The sequence below is a fragment of the Diprion similis genome, chromosome 12 (genome assembly GCF_021155765.1).
Source record: "Diprion similis isolate iyDipSimi1 chromosome 12, iyDipSimi1.1, whole genome shotgun sequence".
NCBI lineage: Eukaryota > Metazoa > Arthropoda > Insecta > Hymenoptera > Diprionidae > Diprion > Diprion similis.
This window is the reverse complement of record NC_060116.1, coordinates 3,389,306-3,409,472: the sequence shown is the minus strand read 5'-3', so window position 1 is coordinate 3,409,472 and position 20,167 is coordinate 3,389,306. Positions and strand designations below refer to the sequence as shown.

The 20,167-nt window shown below is 40.6% G+C and overlaps 1 protein-coding gene across 2 annotated transcripts in view; it reads right to left on the bottom strand.

The window, feature by feature from the left end:
* Window positions 1–9,479: 9,479 nt before the first annotated feature.
* LOC124413044 (disheveled-associated activator of morphogenesis 1) overlaps window positions 9,480–20,167 on the bottom strand; it is a 58,318-nt gene continuing 47,630 nt past the window's right edge. For both annotated transcript variants that reach the window (XM_046893360.1, XM_046893359.1), the window contains exons 3-11: window positions 16,830–17,138; window positions 16,540–16,764; window positions 15,853–16,450; window positions 15,497–15,771; window positions 13,548–14,353; window positions 11,873–12,309; window positions 11,582–11,709; window positions 11,255–11,425; window positions 9,480–10,977 (exon numbers count right to left, since the gene is read on the bottom strand). In XM_046893360.1, coding sequence (XP_046749316.1) covers window positions 10,711–10,977; window positions 11,255–11,425; window positions 11,582–11,709; window positions 11,873–12,309; window positions 13,548–14,353; window positions 15,497–15,771; window positions 15,853–16,450; window positions 16,540–16,764; window positions 16,830–17,138 — 3,216 coding nt within the window. In that variant the 3' untranslated portion in view covers window positions 9,480–10,710. The remainder of the gene's footprint in view (window positions 10,978–11,254; window positions 11,426–11,581; window positions 11,710–11,872; window positions 12,310–13,547; window positions 14,354–15,496; window positions 15,772–15,852; window positions 16,451–16,539; window positions 16,765–16,829; window positions 17,139–20,167) is intronic.

Below are 20,167 nucleotides of genomic sequence, written 5' to 3'. Positions count from 1 at the left end.
TGACGGAGAAAATCTGCAGTTTTTTGGCTGTAACTTTTGATCCGTTGCTCGCAGCGTATTGGGACTGCGCTCAGTCGATTTCTCTCGCAAAATTACTTCGGAATAGTGCCCTAACAAATCAATTGCAGCACTTTCTGAAGTCGTCGAAATTTTCGCCAAAAATCCAAAGGGGTTAGCCTTACTTTTTTTGCGATTTTTGAAGATGAAAATTTCTGGTTTCCGAATTAATTTGTATGACCATTTCTAGGCTCATTGGAACCACAGGAACTCAAAAAGCACATTAAAAAACGCGTAGGACCAACAGCAGAGAAACGACGAAGAAAATCTGCAGTTTTCTGGCTGTAACTTGTGATCCGTTGCTCGGAGCGTATTGGGACTGCGCTCAATCAATTTTTCTCGCAAAATTACTTCGGAATAGTGCCCTAACGAATTAATTGCAGCACTTTTCAAAGTCGTCGAAATTTTCGCCAAAAATCCAAAGGGGTTAGCCTTACTTTTTTTGCGATTTTTGAAGATAAAAATTTCTGATTTCCGGATTGATTTGTATGACCATTTCTAGGCTAATTGGAACCACAGGAACTCAGAAAGCACATTAAAAAACGCGTGGGACCAACAGCAGAGAAATTACGGAGGAAATCTGCAGTTTTTTGGCTGTAACTTTTAATCCGTTGCTCGCAGCGCATTGGGACAGCGCTCAGTCGATTTCTCTCGCAAAATTACTTCGGAATAGTGCCCTAACAAATCAATTGCAGCACTTTTTAAAGTCGTCGAAATTTTCGCCGAAAATCCAAAGGGGTTAGCCTTACTTTTTTTGCGATTTTTAAAGACGAAAATTTCTGGTTTCCGAATTGATTTGTATGACCATGTCTAGGCTCATTGGAACCACAGGAACTCTAAAAGCACATTAAAAAACGCGTCGGACCAACAGCAGAGAAATGACGAAGAAAATCTGCAGTTTTCTGGCCGTAACTTTTGATCCGTTGCTCGCAGCGTATTGGGACTGCGCTCAGTCGATTCCTCTCGCAAAATGACTTCGGAATAGTGCCCTAATAAATCAATTGCAGCACTTTTCAAAGTCGTCGAAATTTTCGCTAAAAATCCAAAGGGGTTAGCCTTACTTTTTTTGCGATTTTTGAAGATGAACATTTCTGGTACCTGAATTGATTTGTATGACCATTTCAAGGCTCATTGGAACCACAGGAACTCAAAAAGCACATTAAAAAACGCGTAGGACCAACAGCAGAGAAATGACGAAGAAAATCTGCAGTTTCCTAGCTGTAACTTTTGATCCGTTGCTCGCAGCGTATTGGGACTGCGCTTAATCGATTTCACTTGCAAAATTACTTCGGAATAGTGCCCTAACGAATCAATGGCAGCACTTTTCAAAGTCGTCGAAATTTCCGCCAAAAATCCAAAGGGGTTAGCCTTACTTTTTTTGCGATTTTTGATGATGAAAATTTCTGGTTTCCGGATTGATTTGTATGACCATTTCTAGGCTAATTGGAACCACAGGAACTCAGAAAGCACATTAAAAAACGCGTGGGACCAACAGCAGAGAAATTACGGAGAAAATCTGCAGTTTTTTGGCTGTAACTTTTGATCCGTTGCTCGCAGCGTGTTGGGACTGCGCTCAGTCGATTTCTCTCGCAAAATTACTTCGGAATAGTGCCCTAACAAATCAATTGCAGCACTTTTTGAAGTCGTCGAAATTTTCGCCAAAAATCCAAAGGGGTTAGCCTTACTTTTTTTGCGATTTTTGAAGATGAAAATTTCTGGTTTCCGAATTGATTTGTATGACCATTTCTAGGCTAATTGGAACCACAGGAACTCAGAAAGCACATTAAAAAACGCGTGGGACCAACAGCAGAGAAATGACGGAGAAAATCTGCAGTTTTTTGGCTGTAACTCTTGATCCGTTGCTCGCAGCGTATTGGGACTGCGCTCAGTCGATTTCTCTCGCAAAATTACTTCGGAATAGTGCCCTCACAAATCAATTGCAGCACTTTTTGAAGTCGTCGAAATTTTCGCCAAAAATCCAAAGGGGTTAGCCTTACTTTTTTTGCGATTTTTGAAGATGAAAATTTCTGGTTTCCGAATTAATTTGTATGACCATTTCTAGGCTCATTGGAACCACAGGAACTCAAAAAGCACATTAAAGAACGCGTAATACCAACAGCAGAGAAACGACGAAAAAAATCTGCAGTTTTCTGGCTGTAACTTTTGATCCGTTGCTCGGAGCGTATTGGGACTGCGCTTAATCGATTTTTCTCGCAAAATTACTTCGGAATAGTGCCCTAACGAATTAATTGCAGCACCTTCCAAAGTCGTCGAAATTTTCGCCAAAAATCCAAAGGGGTTAGCCTTACTTTTTTTTCGATTTTTGAAGATGAAAATTTCTGGTTTCCGAATTGATTTGTATGACCGGTTCCAGGCTAATTGGAACCACAGGAACTCAGAAAGCACATTCAGAAACGCGTGGGACCAACAGCAGAGAAATTACGGAGGAAATCTGCAGTTTTTTGGCTGTAACTTTTGATCCGTTGCTCGCAGCGTATTGGGACTGCGCTCAATCGATTTCTCTCGCAAAATTACTTCGGAATAGTGCCCTAACGAATTAATTGCAGCACTTTTCAAAGTCGTCGAAATTTTCGCCAAAAATCCAAAGGGGTTAGCCTTACTTTTCTTGCGATTTTTGAAGATGAAAATTTCTGGTTTCCGAATTGATTTGTATGACCATTTCTAGGCTAATTGGAACCACAGGAACTCAGAAAGCACATGAAAAAACGCGTGGGACCAACAGCAGAGAAATGACGGAGAAAATCTGCAGTTTTTTGGCTGTAACTTTTGATCCGTTGCTCGCAGCGTATTGGGACTGCGCTCAATCGGTTTCTCTCGCAAAATTACTTCGGAATAGTGCCCTCACGAATTAATTGCAGCACTTTTCAAAGTCGTCGAAATTTTCGCCAAAAATCCAAAGGGGTTAGTCTTACTTTTTTTGCGATTTTTGAAGATGAAAATTTCTGGTTTCCGAATTGATTTGTATGACCATTTCTAGGCTAATTGGAACCACAGGAACTCAGAAAGCACATTAAAAAACGCGTGGGACCAACAGCAGAGAAATTACGGAGAAAATCTGCAGTTCTTTAGCTGTAACTTTTGATCCGTTGCTCGCAGCGTATTGGGACTGCGCTTAATCGATTTCTCTTGCAAAATTACCTCGGAATAGTGCCCTAACGAATCAATTGCAGCACTTTTCAAAGTCGTCGAAATTTTCGCCAAAAATCCAAAGGGGTTAGCCTTACTTTTTTTGCGATTTTTGATGATGAAAATTTCTGGTTTCCGGATTGATTTGTATGACCATTTCTAGGCTAATTGGAACCACAGGAACTCAGAAAGCACATTGAAAAACGCGTGGGACCAACAGCAGAGAAATTACGGAGAAAATCTGCAGTTTTTTGGCTGTAACTTTTGATCCGTTGCTCGCAGCGTGTTGGGACTGCGCTCAGTCGATTTCTCTCGCAAAATTACTTCGGAATAGTGCCCTAACAAATCAATTGCAGCACTTTTTGAAGTCGTCGAAATTTTCGCCAAAAATCCAAAGGGGTTAGCCTTACTTTTTTTGCGATTTTTGAAGATGAAAATTTCTGGTTTCCGAATTGATTTGTACGACCATTTCTAGGCTAATTGGAACCACAGGAACTCAGAAAGCACATTAAAAAACGCGTGGGACCAACAGCAGAGAAATGACGGAGAAAATCTGCAGTTTTTTGGCTGTAACTTTTGATCCGTTGCTCGCAGCGTATCGCGACTGCGCTCAGTCGATTTCTTTCGCAAAATTACTTCGGAATAGTGCCCTAACAAATCAATTGCAGCACTTTTTGAAGTCGTCGAAATTTTCGCCAAAAATCCAAAGGGGTTAGCCTTACTTTTTTTGCGATTTTTGAAGATGAAAATTTCTGGTTTCCGAATTGATTTGTATGACCATTCCTAGGCTAATTGGAACCACAGGAACTCAGAAAGCACATTAAAAAACGCGTGGGACCAACAGCAGAGAAATGACGGAGAAAATCTGCAGTTTTTTGGCTGTAACTCTTGATTCGTTGCTCGCAGCGTATTGGGACTGCGCTCAGTCGATTTCTCTCGCAAAATTACTTCGGAATAGTGCCCTCACAAATCAATTGCAGCACTTTTTGAAGTCGTCGAAATTTTCGCCAAAAATCCAAAGGGGTTAGCCTTACTTTTTTTGCGATTTTTGAAGATGAAAATTTCTGGTTTCCGAATTAATTTGTATGACCATTTCTAGGCTCATTGGAACCACAGGAACTCAAAAAGCACATTAAAAAACGCGTAGGACCAACAGCAGAGAAACGACGAAGAAAATCTGCAGTTTTCTGGCTGTAACTTTTGATCCGTTGCTCGGAGCGTATTGGGACTGCGCTTAATCGATTTCTCTCGCAAAATTACTTCGGAATAGTGCCCTAACGAATTAATTGCAGCACTTTTCAAAGTCGTCGAAATTTTCGCCAAAAATCCAAAGGGGTTAGCCTTACTTTTCTTGCGATTTTTGAAGATGAAAATTTCTGGTTTCCGAATTGATTTGTATGACCATTTCTAGGCTAATTGGAACCACAGGAACTCAGAAAGCACATGAAAAAACGCGTGGGACCAACAGCAGAGAAATGACGGAGAAAATCTGCAGTTTTTTGGCTGTAACTTTTGATCCGTTGCTCGCAGCGTATTGGGACTGCGCTCAGTCGATTTCTCTCGCAAAATTACTTCGGAATAGTGCCCTAACAAATCAATTGCAGCACTTTCTGAAGTCGTCGAAATTTTCGCCAAAAATCCAAAGGGGTTAGCCTTACTTTTTTTGCGATTTTTGAAGATGAAAATTTCTGGTTTCCGAATTAATTTGTATGACCATTTCTAGGCTCATTGGAACCACAGGAACTCAAAAAGCACATTAAAAAACGCGTAGGACCAACAGCAGAGAAACGACGAAGAAAATCTGCAGTTTTCTGGCTGTAACTTTTGATCCGTTGCTCGGAGCGTATTGGGACTGCGCTCAATCAATTTCTCTCGCAAAATTACTTCGGAATAGTGCCCTAACGAATTAATTGCAGCACTTTTCAAAGTCGTCGAAATTTTCGCCAAAAATCCAAAGGGGTTAGCCTTACTTTTTTTGCGATTTTTGAAGATAAAAATTTCTGATTTCCGGATTGATTTGTATGACCATTTCTAGGCTAATTGGAACCACAGGAACTCAGAAAGCACATTAAAAAACGCGTGGGACCAACAGCAGAGAAATTACGGAGGAAATCTGCAGTTTTTTGGCTGTAACTTTTAATCCGTTGCTCGCAGCGCATTGGGACAGCGCTCAGTCGATTTCTCTCGCAAAATTACTTCGGAATAGTGCCCTAACAAATCAATTGCAGCACTTTTTGAAGTCGTCGAAATTTTCGCCAAAAATCCAAAGGGGTTAGCCTTACTTTTTTTGCGATTTTTGAAGATGAAAATTTCTGGTTTCCGAATTGATTTGTATGACCATTTCTAGGCTAATTGGAACCACAGGAACTCAGAAAGCACATTAAAAAACGCGTGGGACCAACAGCAGAGAAATGACGGAGAAAATCTGCAGTTTTTTGGCTGTAACTCTTGATCCGTTGCTCGCAGCGTATTGGGACTGCGCTCAGTCGATTTCTCTCGCAAAATTACTTCGGAATAGTGCCCTCACAAATCAATTGCAGCACTTTTTGAAGTCGTCGAAATTTTCGCCAAAAATCCAAAGGGGTTAGCCTTACTTTTTTTGCGATTTTTGAAGATGAAAATTTCTGGTTTCCGAATTAATTTGTATGACCATTTCTAGGCTCATTGGAACCACAGGAACTCAAAAAGCACATTAAAGAACGCGTAATACCAACAGCAGAGAAACGACGAAGAAAATCTGCAGTTTTCTGGCTGTAACTTTTGATCCGTTGCTCGGAGCGTATTGGGACTGCGCTCAATCGATTTTTCTCGCAAAATTACTTCGGAATAGTGCCCTAACGAATTAATTGCAGCACTTTCCAAAGTCGTCGAAATTTTCGCCAAAAATCCAAAGGGGTTAGCCTTACTTTTTTTTCGATTTTTGAAGATGAAAATTTCTGGTTTCCGAATTGATTTGTATGACCGGTTCCAGGCTAATTGGAACCACAGGAACTCAGAAAGCACATTCAGAAACGCGTGGGACCAACAGCAGAGAAATTACGGAGGAAATCTGCAGTTTTTTGGCTGTAACTTTTGATCCGTTGCTCGCAGCGTATTGGGACTGCGCTCAATCGATTTCTCTCGCAAAATTACTTCGGAATAGTGCCCTAACGAATTAATTGCAGCACTTTTCAAAGTCGTCGAAATTTTCGCCAAAAATCCAAAGGGGTTAGCCTTACTTTTTTTGCGATTTTTGAAGATGAAAATTTCTGGTTTCCGAATTGATTCGTATGACCATTTCTAGGCTAATTGGAACCACAGGAACTCAGAAAGCACATTAAAAAACGCGTGGGACCAACAGCAGAGAAATGACGGAGAAAATCTGCAGTTTTTTGGCTGTAACTCTTGATCCGTTGCTCGCAGCGTATTGGGACTGCGCTCAGTCGATTTCTCTCGCAAAATTACTTCGGAATAGTGTCCTCACAAATCAATTGCAGCACTTTTTGAAGTCGTCGAAATTTTCGCCAAAAATCCAAAGGGGTTAGCCTTACTTTTTTTTCGATTTTTGAAGATGAAAATTTCTGGTTTCCGAATTGATTTGTATGACCATTTCCAGGCTAATTGGAACCACAGGAACTCAGAAAGCACATTCAAAAACGCGTGGGACCAACAGCAGAGAAATTACGGAGAAAATCTGCAGTTTTTTGGCTGTAACTTTTGATCCGTTGCTCGCAGCGTATTGGGACTGCGCTCAATCGATATCTCTCGCAAAATGATTCCGGAATAGTGCCCTCACGAATAATTCGCAGTACTTTTCAAAGTCGTCGAAATTTCCGCCAAAAATCCACAGGGGTTAGCCTTACTCATTTTGCGATTTTTGAAGATGAAAATTTCTGGTTTCCGAATTGATTTGTATGACCATTTCTAGGCTCATTGGAACCACAGGAACTCAGAAAGCACATTAAAAAACGCGTGGGACCAACAGCAGAGAAATGACGGAGAAAATCTGCAGTTTTTTAGCTGTAACTTTTGATCCGTTGCTTGCAGCGTATTGGGACTGCGCTCAGTCGATTCCTTTCGCAAAATGACTTCGGAATAGTGCCCTTACGAATTATTCGCAGCACTTTTCAAAGTCGTCGAAATTTTCGCCAAAAATCCAAAGGGGTTAGCCTTACTTTTCTTGCGATTTTTGGAGATGAAAATTTCTGGTTTTCGAATTGATTTGTATGACCATTTCTAGGCTAATTGGAACCACAGGAACTCAAAAAACACATAAAAAAAAACGTAGGACCAACATCAGAGAAATGACGGAGAAAATCTGCAGTTTTTTGGGCTGTCACTCTTGATCCGTTGCTTGCAGCGTATTGGGACTGCGCCTAATCGATTTTTCCTGCAAAATCACGTCGGAATACTGGCCGGAAGAATCAATTGCAGCACGTTGCAAAGACGTCGAAATTTTTCTCAAAAATCCAAAGGGGTAAGCCTTTTTTTGTTGGTCATTTTTCGAGTTAAGAATATCTTGTCTCGGAATCCATTTGTATGACCAGTAATTTGATTCCCAGGAACTCAGAAAACACATCAAAACGAGCGTAGGACCAGCAGCAGAGAAATGACGACGAAAATCATGAGTTTTTTGGCCGTAACTTTCCAGCTATTGCTCGCAGCGTATTGCGACTGCGGTTAATCGATTCCTTTCGCAAAATTCCGTCGGAATAATGCCTCAACGAAGTTATTGCAGCATTTTCCATATTTGTTGAAATTTCGTCAATACTTCAAAGGGGTTAGCCCTACTTTTTTCGGGTTCAAAATCTTCCGTTTTACAATGGATTTCTATGAATCCTTTTCCTCCACATGTACCTCCAGGAATGCAGAAAAGACATGAACAAGAGCGAAGCATGAACAGCAAAGAAATCATTGGGAAAACTCACAAATTCTTTGACGGTGGAAATGACTTTGATGTTACGACTTCGTAGAATACATCCAATATTTTTATACCCTGTCAAATGAAATTTCATCAGATCGTTTTTATTAGACCTGCGTGTATAATGTGCCTGGTTACTTGTTGTTCATGTTTTAAATATTTGTTCTACCCCATTCGTAGATAAGCACTTGAGCATCCAAATCATTACGTTAACCCCCTCAAAGTAAGGACACCCTTACATTTCTTCTTGCCAGAAGCGCGTCGTAGATATATCGTAGGCTGAAGCTATTTTCTTAGTTTTTCCCAAAATTTGGACACGGACATTGGGTTTCAATTGATAAAAACTACACAAGTTCTTTAATAAATATTAAAATGAATAATGAAAATGAATCGGTCGTGACGTTCGTTGCAAATCTACTGTAATGTTAAAATAAGGGTTTATTGAATTCATTTCCAATTCTGATAAGACGTTAACATTCTCCGTTAGTATAATAATTTACGGAAATGTGACGATAAATAAAAGAGTTGCGTTTTACCTGTTGTCTCATTTTCACAACTTATGAACCCATATAATTTTCTCCCTCCACAGTGGGCATCGGCATTCCAAGTGCAAAAAAATATGTCAAGGAACCTTCTTTCCAGCAGGTAAATTTCGAAATATTCAGGTTTACATCATTGAGATATCAACGGTTGTATTTCAATAACTGATCTTCAAGGAGACTAATCCGTTCGCTTTCAAATCCGTAAAGTCAATTCTACCCTGTCTGCTGTATGTACTAGCAGAATATACTCACAGTTCTTGATAGACAGCGATAGATACTAGATCATTGACGTGGGATCCACCTCTTTGGGATCTATGAATTAGTGATAGAGGACAGGAGTGAGTGAATCGAGAAAAAGAGAATAAATAGGTAGAAGATATTGAGACAGTAGACAATACGTGCAAGTAACAGGATTTGAGGTAGAGAAGGGCGGGTAAAGACTGCACGCAAGTGTGCAGCATCTATGAGGACGACTTGAAATAGCTAGAGCATATAGCATGTATGTAGTTAATCAACACTTATCTGGTAATTTGCGATTCATTCTTTTCCTTTTCCTTCAATATATGAAATGTACCGTAGTACAATATTTCTCGATCAAGAATGTTCATCGTTCGAAAAATTTTCGAATAATAATTTATGTTCAAAGGTATAATAAATATCGAAAGTTGAATAGCAGATCGAGGGAAATATTATTTGAAAGGGAATATATATTCTCGACACACTATAACACATCGAGTTTATCAATGAAGAAGGTCAAATCATTTTACGCATTGATACGCCGACACGCGTAACTTTATATTTTATATTTTATTTTATTTCGTTTTCTCATATATATTAATACATATAGATATTAATATTATACGGTAAATATATTAATCGGACATTATGTTTAATCTTTTATCATAATATTAAGAAGAATAATAATAATGGTAATAATAAGACATTGATACTAAATATTTACAAAAGTACAAAAGCTTAGAAAACATTGATCCTCATACATTGATCGTTACATTTATTCATTTAATTGATTTCGTTTCTTATCCTTTTTTTCTACACATTGAAATCTACATATTTCTTCGTAATATTGAATCCATATTTCTCTTAAGGCTGTTATGTTTTACATGTCGATAAACTAATCTTACTATGATCTTGTTTTATTTTCGTCTCAGAAACTATAAATTTAGACTATGATCCTTAGTTTCAAAGCGCAGTTACAAAAACTGCGTAGGCCTTACAATGATCCGATGATCGGAGGAAAATAAACTCTACACGTTGATACCTATGGGATAGGTATTTTTAGCCGATTCAAAAACGGGGAAAAAGAGCAGTATAATAAAAAAATCTACCTCTATCGATTGGTCCGATTATAGTATGTATACATCAATATAATCTGTATCTTAAATATTTTGATCTTGAACTATTTACTTAAAATTATTCATTTTTAGAAATTATATGACTGTTTTTCTTATTCCGCCTCATTTTAATTAACTCTTTAATTTTCATTTTCTTCGGTTTGATCTTCTTCCTCCACTTATTGACAAGTTGACAACGTTTTAACGCGAGAAAAAAAAAGTTATAATGTGCATAATGACTATTTACAACGCAAAATATAACGCATGCTGTCTTTTCTATTAAAAAACCACTAATTTTTTTCTTCCAAATAGAATCTTCATCCAATCGAGTATTGGGTTCGATCGAATGATTACCGGACTATCTTGACGGCATTTTTCATAACTTACTTATTGAGCTTGAAAATGTTTTTGCGGAAAACCTTCGTCGCGATAGGTATATTCCATACTGAAATAAATACTAAACTCTCTGTCTTGGCACTCGAATAATTTTTTTCCAGTCTTCGGCACGTAAATCTAAATTCAAAACAATTGCAGACACGCAATTTCAGGATAAAACAAAAATTCTTATCTACACGCACTTGTTGAATTAAGAACTTCGAGCAAGGACTATGAGCAAAAAGAGATTCGTCGAAGTCGTAGCAATTAAAATAAAAACGATTATATCACAAGTGTGAAAATATCTGCAACTGATTACTGCGTCCTATTCAAGTGACTAATGCCGTTCCCTGGAATCTTCCCTGTGTGCACTGTGCCTTCGGGATTCTTGACCACTGGGTGTCACCGGTCTGCGCTTCGACCTCTTGAACTTAGCGATGTCCTCGCCAAAAACGTCACCGGTCCGTAGAGCTGATATCAAGTCATCAAACTCGCCCTTGTTGTCACTCTGATTATTTCCATTGCTCTGAGTCTTATTTCCCAACGAGATACTGTTTAGGATTCCCTCTCGAGAATTTTTTCGCTCCATCGTCCGTTTTCTTAGCTGTTCAAAACACAGTTCTTATTATTACGTGGGTTAGTTGGGGGAAAGCTCTTCTGATTTGAATCAGATCAACCGATGGATTTTAATCCCTGAGAAACCCAAGAAGCTTGGCTCAAAAAATGACAACGTCTTCTGGCGTGTACACCTATCATAAATTTTAGATTTTCAATCAAATAAAGAGTATTTTTCAAGGCCTCTATTTTCATTAGAACTATAATATTTCTGACTAAGAAAGCAAAAATTGAATGAAAAAGTATGAAAATTTTATTCTGCATACCTCTTGCTCCTGCTTTGCTCTGCGCTCTTCTTCTTCGACCTTCCTCCTCATATTTTCCACGTCTTGTCTTGCCTCAGCTAAAGCTTGAAGGAAATTTTCGAAAATACCAAAAAATTCGTCGGGCTGTACGCCAGCCGAATCTTCGCCAAACAATCGCACTGCTCTATCAAACTGTAAAGACGAAAAATTTTATCAGCACTGAATACAAGGTATTCAAATATGTCAATATTGGTATTTATCTTCTGAGTCATAAATGAAATCCATTCTAAGCCATAAGAAGATGAAAATAAATTAAGAACTGACTTGAAAGGACTTAGAGATAGTTACCCTAGTTTTCATATCTTGGAACAGATCCTCAGCCTCCGCCAGTCTGCACGTAGCTTGCGCCTGAAATTCCCGCATTGCTGGGAGGAACATGTCGCCTTGAAGTACTTGGGACTGACCCCTATGGAATTCTGAAAAGAAAAAGGAATTACGTCTAGCTAGACGAAACTGATACCACGCTACTCTAAACTTTAGGTGAAATCAGGTAAATTTACAGATGACTGTAACTTTTTCGAACGCAATTAATATTGGAAGAAGCGTGAGTGAATCCTATTCCTAAAGTCTCAAGCCTACCGATTTCTCGTTGCACGTCAGACAATCCGTTTTTCAAATTCGCAACCTCTTTTTGCAGGTCAGCCATGCTAACTCTGGCGGCTGTTCTGACGTGCGGCATGTCTTCCTCGATGTCAAGGACCTCCCTGAACCTCGACTCCAGCATTTGAACCAGGTAGTGAAGAAGCGTGGTGCCCTTTGCGCAGGACGATTTCGTGTCTACCAATCGATTGAGAGACGCCAATCTGAACCCGGCCGCATTGCCACGGGCGTTACCTCGATTCACGTAATTTCCAAGGGCCAAAACCAACTCCAGAAGCTTCCTCAATCTCCTTGAGCGCGCCACTTGACGGCTGGCTTCCAGAACCGATCGCATTCGCGGCGTCAGCTCGGCAATACTAGCAGCAAATTTTTTCTTGTAATGCAAAGACCTTAACCTCTGCTCGTAATGAGGAACTCTGGAATAAGCATCAGAAGGAAGAATTAAGTATATTGTAAGACACATTTGGATGCCGTAATTCTACTGCTGATCCTCTCACACGATACTTTTTATTCACTGTGCATCAAGAAGAGGTGGATTAAAAGTGGCCGATTGAACATGGTGGAGAAAAGTAAAAAATACTGATAAGAGGCGGTCACTGACTATTAATCCTTAGCGGCAACACGGGGTAATTAGTTACCCCAGGTTAAGAAAAAGTGAAATTAGAGGTCTAAAATATGTAGTTAGAAGCTAATAAAACACAAATAAAGCAAATTTTATGATTTGTAATTTTTTTCATTTTTACCTCCAGTAATTTTGCAAAATAAATATACTTTTTGAATGATCGGCAGATACTGTTATTTTTGTATGATAGTGGTATAGGTTGTGCGTACAATCCTAAAATTTTAGCCCGTAATATTGAAAAATAGCGGAGTAATGAATTTTTTTTCTGAAAAAAGCCATTTTTGCTGGAGTTTAACATATATGAGCAGTTTTTAGAACGCCATCAATAAATGGAAATTAATAAAGATCATCAGGAATGTTGAAAAACTCTTCAACAAACATGAAACAATCGGTTAGAAGTCTTAAAACACCCATACGTTTTGTACAACTAGGTTTTTCAGCGTCGGGTGATGAGTTACCACATGTGGCCGCTATGTGGCCTGGCTGAGGTGTGGCCGCTAAAGGTTCAGTATTTTTTTACATACAATGGGACCCATGTCTCGGTGAATCACTGACTGGACATTTCTTAGCGAGAAAAAAATGTTGAAACCTTGTTTTAAATCCCTTTTGAAAAATGGTCTAATTTACTACGAATCTTTGTAAAACATGCTGGTCAGTTTTTCAACTAACACTTGACCCATAGGCTATGAAATTTTCGTTTCATAGTTGATTTTGCTCAAATTTAGAATTGCAGCTCAAAAGAAACGAGTATTCAAGATTTATATTCCCTAAAAAGTGTCCAGTCAGCAAAACCCCAAATCACGGGTCTTTTTATTTTGACCCAAGATCACGTACAAAAATTTCTGTTGAAATCGGCTTGTCTTATTGCGCTATTTCTCCTTGTGGGAATTCTCTGGATTGCTGATTTCAGGCCATATAATTAGCATGACCGTGTGATTTATGAATTCCATTCTTATTAATGCATTTGCAAATGAGCTATTTTACTTTAAAAGGGAGCACACGAAGTGTGAAATGCGACACGCCGCGACTCACTTGGATATTTGATACAAGAAGCAATCCGCCCTGCTTTGGAGGTCCTTCTGATGAAGATCTAGTAACGCTGACTCTTCGGACGATGGTATGTACTTGAGGAGTTGTTCAACCATGTCTATATGAAGTATATTCTGTTGATCCATGGACAAAATGGCCCTGGTGATATCGTTATCGGACATTTTGAGCTTGGACAGAAGAATGGTGCAGTTTTGCGCTCTCCTCGAGTCGATGACAGACATGGTCTTCTTGTTTTTACCCAAGTTCCGGAGGTCCTCTATTGACCCTTCAGTCGGTACGCCGTTCTTCTGATAGGCGCAAAATATCTTGTCGATGGATTCGAGGTCCATGACGTTGTAGAGCTTTGTGTCGTCTAATTCGGACCAAATCGTGCCCTGAAGCTTCTGCTCCGGGATTTTGGACCAGTTGAATGACTTGAGCGGGTTTCCAGGCTGCGGCACGTTTTTGACAATCTCAACTTTCATGGGTGGTGGAGCGGCCGGCATCAAACACGGGGGTGGCGGCGGTGCTAGTGGAGGCGGTGGCGGGGGTGGCGGCATTGGTTTGGCCTCGACTTCCGCGACCTCGTCCTCGACGATCTTTATCGTGGCCTTGGCGTCATCAGGAAGACTTCCCGAAGCAACGAGCTGCTCCAACCGCTTCCTCTCCGACTTTTCGTTGTTTACCTGCCGCGAAAGAGTCTCCACGTTGTCTTGGAGCTCGGATATTCTTTGTTTCGTCTCTATGTGCAACGACGTCTCCTTCTCAAGCCGTTCCTTTATCCTCGATAGACTGGCCTCCATGTCTTCCTGCAAAAGTTGTGATTACGGGACATGAAAATTAATGATTTCCCAAATAACACACATTCGATTCTCAAGGTGCTTATAAAGACCCGTTGTACACCTCGAAAACGCGAGGATGCAAAACTCCTATACCGCTCAAGCGATCAGAGTGAAACTTGGGCAGTTAATGCCTTATTTTGGCAAAAAGTGAAGCGACTATTTACTTTTTTAAAATTTGGAAAAAAAATTTACAGATTGGTTACCACCCACAGAAATTGGCCAAATTTTCACAGTTGCACTGAATGGATCGAATTATTCCGGTATGATGCCACTCGGCGGTGATAAAACACACATTTTAAGCCCAGTCCCATGAGGTTTGATAGTGAAGTCACGAAATGGCAGCTGATCTGGTTTTCGATTATGAAGAACACCGAAATCTCATTTTGGTGACATTTGTCGGTAATTTCTTACCGACATTACACGCATACATTACCGGCATGTCGGTAACAAATGTCACCAAAATGAGATTTCGGTGTTCTTCGTAATCGAAAACCAAATCAGCTGCCATTTCGTCATTTCACCATCAAATCCCATGGGACTGAGCTCAAAATGTGTGTTTCAACACCGCCGAGTGACATCATACCGGATAGTTCGATCCATTCAGTGCAACTGTGAAAATTTGGCCAATTTCTGTGGGTGGTAACCAATCTGTAAAATTTTTTCCCAAATTTTGAAAAAGTAAAAAGATGCTCCACTTTTTGCCAAAATAAGGCATTAACTGCCCAAGTTTCACTCTGATCGCTTGAGCGGTATAGGAGTTTTGCATTCCCGCGTCTTCGAGGTGTACATACAACGGGTCTTTATAAGCACCTTAAAGTTAACCAAAGAGACACTCATGAAAAGACCGTCTTTGAAACCGATAATTGACTACAACCAGACGTTCATGGATATCCGCTAGGTTGTCAATTTAAAGCCATTCGCGGACATAGAATTAGACAAATAGTCACCGGCCACTGAATTTCTGCTAATTCTTAGTCAAATTCTTCATCCGTTGCCATCATGCCAACTTTAATTAGTCAAGTAACAGACTCCATCTTGACAAGTATGCTATCTAGGTCTCGACTTCGAAGAGTTTTTGCAATTTATTTTTCTCAAATCTTGTTTACTCACTTTTTCCTGCGTCCTGAGGTCCAGTTCCTGCTCCTTCTTGGCCAGCCGCGATGACATGTCCGAGTTTTCTTTTTCCAGTTCTTCGGCCTTCTTTTTGGCCGCTACAAGCTCTTCCTCCTTGGCAAGAAGGTGGACGATTTCCTTAACGTTTATCTCGATTGGAGCAACGTCTGGGTTTTTCGTGGGTGGAGTTCCGGTACCTTCCGATTGAAGCACGATCTGCTGAACGATTCGGTCAAAGAGGAGCCAATGTTGAGGGTGCGAGCCATAGTCAACTGTTAGAAATGATTAGGAAACAATTAATTTACGCCGAGGGAAACACTCCAGAAGCGCTGACTAGAGAATTTCATACATACGAGGCAGCAGAAGACAATGCTCCAGCAGACTCAAAAGATGAGGATACGCTGCAGTATGACTGAGCTTTCTTCTCAACAAATCGAACATAGCCGTAGCACTCTTCGTGTCGACGTGTTCCTTCTCGAATTTCCGTGCCAATTCCTTCTCGTCTTCATTTCTGACCATCTCGAAGAAGTCCAAGTGCCTGTCTAGCGTCTCGTTCTCATATTTTCTCAGCTTCTCGATGATAGGTTGAATACCGAGCATCAGCAGTTCGTACCTCAAGTGAAGTCTGAACTCTAGGGTGACTTGTCCAGGTCCGTAATTCAGCACCGCGTTTATAAACGACATTATCGCCGTCTTGAGAGACAAGTTATCCTTGTATATACCAAAGTTCTTGTCCAGATCGTTCACTATACTCTGAAACCTGGTTCTCTCCGAGTGATATTGCTGGAAGTGTAACATCGCTTCGAGGACCTTCCGATGACCGCCGGGCACGAGGCAAACAGCACCGAGTATTTCCAACACCGATATTTTCGTCTTAATATTTTCCGTAGCGAGGGACTGTGATATTGTGTTTATGGCTGTTGGATGGGCCAGGACGTGGGCTCTGCCGTTCTGTAAAAGGGTAAAGATTTCCAAAATGAAGGGTGGTGAGAGGCAGTGATCGATGACTCACATTCTCTGTTAATGTAAAATATACCTACCGAATTGTTCATAAGAGCTTTCAAGCAACCGATAACACTCGTGTGGAGGTTGCTGTTCGTCGCGTCTGTGTCCATCGTCCCTAAAACCTGAAGAAGTGCGGTAAGCCCGTCCAGCTCTATGAACCTCAAAACGAAGCTATGCGGCTGGGTCCGAAGGGCCGTTTTCAGGGCTTCAACCTGCCGCATTTGGTTTGAAATTTCCTCGCCTTCTTCGGGAAATGGGGTCTGTTAAGTGCAAAAATTTGAGATTAGGTCTATCCTGGACGGCGATGAACAGTCGATGAACTTACACTAGCGATCGTTTTGACCCTGTTGATGTAGTCCTCGGGATCACCACTCAAGTCTGTTGTTCTCAGTCCACCATTGTCCAGAGTGCCATTACCTTTCCGGGAGCAGTAAATCTGCCATTTTTTATTAGCCGGTAGAGCCAAGACTGCTTGTCTATTTGTTTGTGTAAGATCCAACTCCTCCACCAGCTCTAGGAACATTTTATTCAGCTCCTCCTCCGCGGGCATTGGCAGCGTCGGGGTCATCGCTTGCAACGTTAACGTACCCGTGTGCTCCACTACGCAGTAGGTTATCTCCGGCGGTTCGTCATCCTGAGAACAGGTGCAATAAACTTTCAAGAAACTGCAGCAGGTGCAAAATGCGTTATTTTATCGAAGACAGTTTTTGCAGAGTACACGCTTCAATATCACTCTAGATGATAAAGTTAACCATTATTCAGTTGGCTGATAAAGAAAAACAATATACTTATAGTGTCTGCACGGATGAAAGTAGCGATTATATCTGCGCCATGATCTATTAAGGTTCAGTAGCAACTGTCTTTTAAAAAATGAATGGAGGGATCGATTTGGATCCATTTTCCGATCACCACTCCATGCTCAAAGTATTGCAATATGCCAACGAGATAATATTTCGTCAGCGAATCGCCGTAGCAGCAGTCAGTCGTGTCTTCCTTTCAACTTTCATTATTATCGCGGATAGTTTAACCTCGATTAGTTAGGGCCAATGTTTGACCGAAACCACAAATTGATGCTCACACTGAACTCCTCGATGATAAATTTGTGAAGAATGCATGAAACCTAGGTACTCGTTCCACAGTACGAGGTGGTGAAGTTGTTGATTACACATTACACTGATATGATCGGTAATCATTCAAACTCGTATTGATCATGCTTGATCAATCAAAACTTCAGGCTCAACATGAGTACAGTAACCAAGAATAGGCACACAGAGCTGTTTCTAAGCCGTATCTAACTCCAAGGTCATGAACCGGCAAGCTCTTCACAGAATTCCAGAATCGGTAGGCTGTTACTTGTAGTAACAGTCTCCCATCGTAAAGAAGATGCCGCCGCAGATGATCTCGACAGTCGGATATAGGCAATGCGCGGGAATAAGGCAATAACCACTACAAAGGTCAGGCGACCGGCTCACATGGTGCTGCTAGATTCCTAAGGTTCTTTCACACGTGACTAGGAAAGTCCCCCGTTCACATGCACGAGCTGCCTCCATGTACACATGCACGTTTATATCCATCATTCATCGCTCCACTGATCACCGGACTCCGCAGGTCTGCGAAGATGGACCGCGACCGAAGAAGCCTCGAGCAGAAATTCTGCAACGAAGATTACCTGCAACGTCGGCAACATTTCTATACCTGCATTGCACGACGTTACCTCCAATGAAATACTATTCTTCCAAGCGTAGTTGTATTGTATGGGATATTCCGTGTCATAAAATATTTCCGGAAAACTAGACCCGACAACTTTTTGCGTTTTCACAGTAATATGAAGTCTAAATTATCAAATTCTACGTAAAGGTCATCATGAAATTTGATTATTCGAAATTTTCATATAAACCTTTTCAATTCATCAAAGCAATCCACACAGATCAGTTGGTAAGGCAATTTGACAATCTTTGTAAGCCTCTTTTCGAAACACTATAGAATTTCATTGATACCGAAAAAAAGAATTAAACATAGCGATTTTCGGAAGATGAAGGACGAGTTGACATGGAATCCACCATATATGCAGATACAAACACTGTTTCTGATCACCGAGGTGGTTACACTGAGTGCGAGCGAATGCCTAGCCTGCAATTTGCGAGAGTCTGGTAGCTGATATCGGAACGTGACAGTGGAGGCTGCCCGAACGCTGCTGAAAGCTTTTAAATATCAATAGTGTATGCAGTCAGGTTATCGAGAGGTATAGGCACCTGCCAATATCCATTGTGGGAGAACGTGTGAATGTTGCGTTTTATAAAAAGAAGAAGGATAAAGATTGGAAATAAAAATAAAAAACCTCTTTCACCGCAGAGACTGCAGATATATAAGCTATAGACGCCGCACTTTTAGCTCAAGAGAATCAGAACCGGGCGTGAGCTGAAAGAAATAAGGAGAAAAAGGAAGTCTATTGCGGGCTCGTTGCCAACTTTTATCAAACAATCTTCACGATTTTAACAAGTCTTATGGATTTTGTCTGCTGGACTCTGCAGATTTCATCATTCAGCGGATTTCCTCAAATTTTGCAACGATTCATCAAATGTCACATAATCTCTTAAGATTTTTAAATTGGCATTGTGAATTGCTGCGATTCGGACGCGTAAAATGCTTCTCTCTCCCCTGAACCCCTCACCAAACCTCCTATAATTTGAGTCGTTCTACCCTACCATCATGATGTTGACTGACAGTAAAATTACTTAGAGTTGGAAGATTGTCCATTTTCAGCTTCCATCTCTGAATCTTCACAGTTGAATAGTAAAATACAAAAATTTTCACGTATGTCTAAATTTTTTTCTGTGTCTGGAAAACATTAGTAACATGACAAACGATAAAAACCCTGATATTTCTGCCTACACATGCACCTTGTATATAATTTGCTCATGGCGTTACCATTGAGCGAGCGCCATTTTCACAAAACCTTCGTTATAGATTAGCATGTAGCTCGTGCTGAAATGCATGCTGTGGTCTCGTTTGCGGTCGGAAAGTCAAGGACCCCGGACTAACGCATAATAGGCAGGTGGAATCTCGGACCAAGTTACAAACAACAGACTCGACGCGTCCGTGACATTGCAAGGCCCCACGATGCACGGCTGCGGAATGAATATTGCATCGCCAAATATCTGAACTGAATTATTTATCATCCGAACGATTTTTCAGGAGAGGCAAGTACGGACAGGCCAGACATTTCACCAGCGTATAACACGTAATAAACCGCTTAGTTATTCCTGACACTTTCCTTGAGGCGATACCTCCGGGTGCCATACTTAAATTACGAGACAGGAATTCGCACATCGTTTAGGAGGATAAATCGTTTCTGGTAAACGTTATGGGATCCAATTTCGAGATCAAATGAATACATCCATGCGATACTTATTTCACTGTTCATACACACAAGGAGAAAAAAACAAAAAAATTCAACCAATTCATTTGGCATCTGCTAGCATATTTCAAAATATTCTATGGTTCACGTCCAATTGGTTTGAGTGTTCAGAAATCACCCCATGTTTCATACCTAAAGCTTTGTGATAAAGCTTTCCGTACAATGCTTTACCGGAAATATATTTGAAAGAAAAAACATGAGCTGATTCAACCTTGTTTGTTCCACCTCCTTTGCGGTCGAAATTT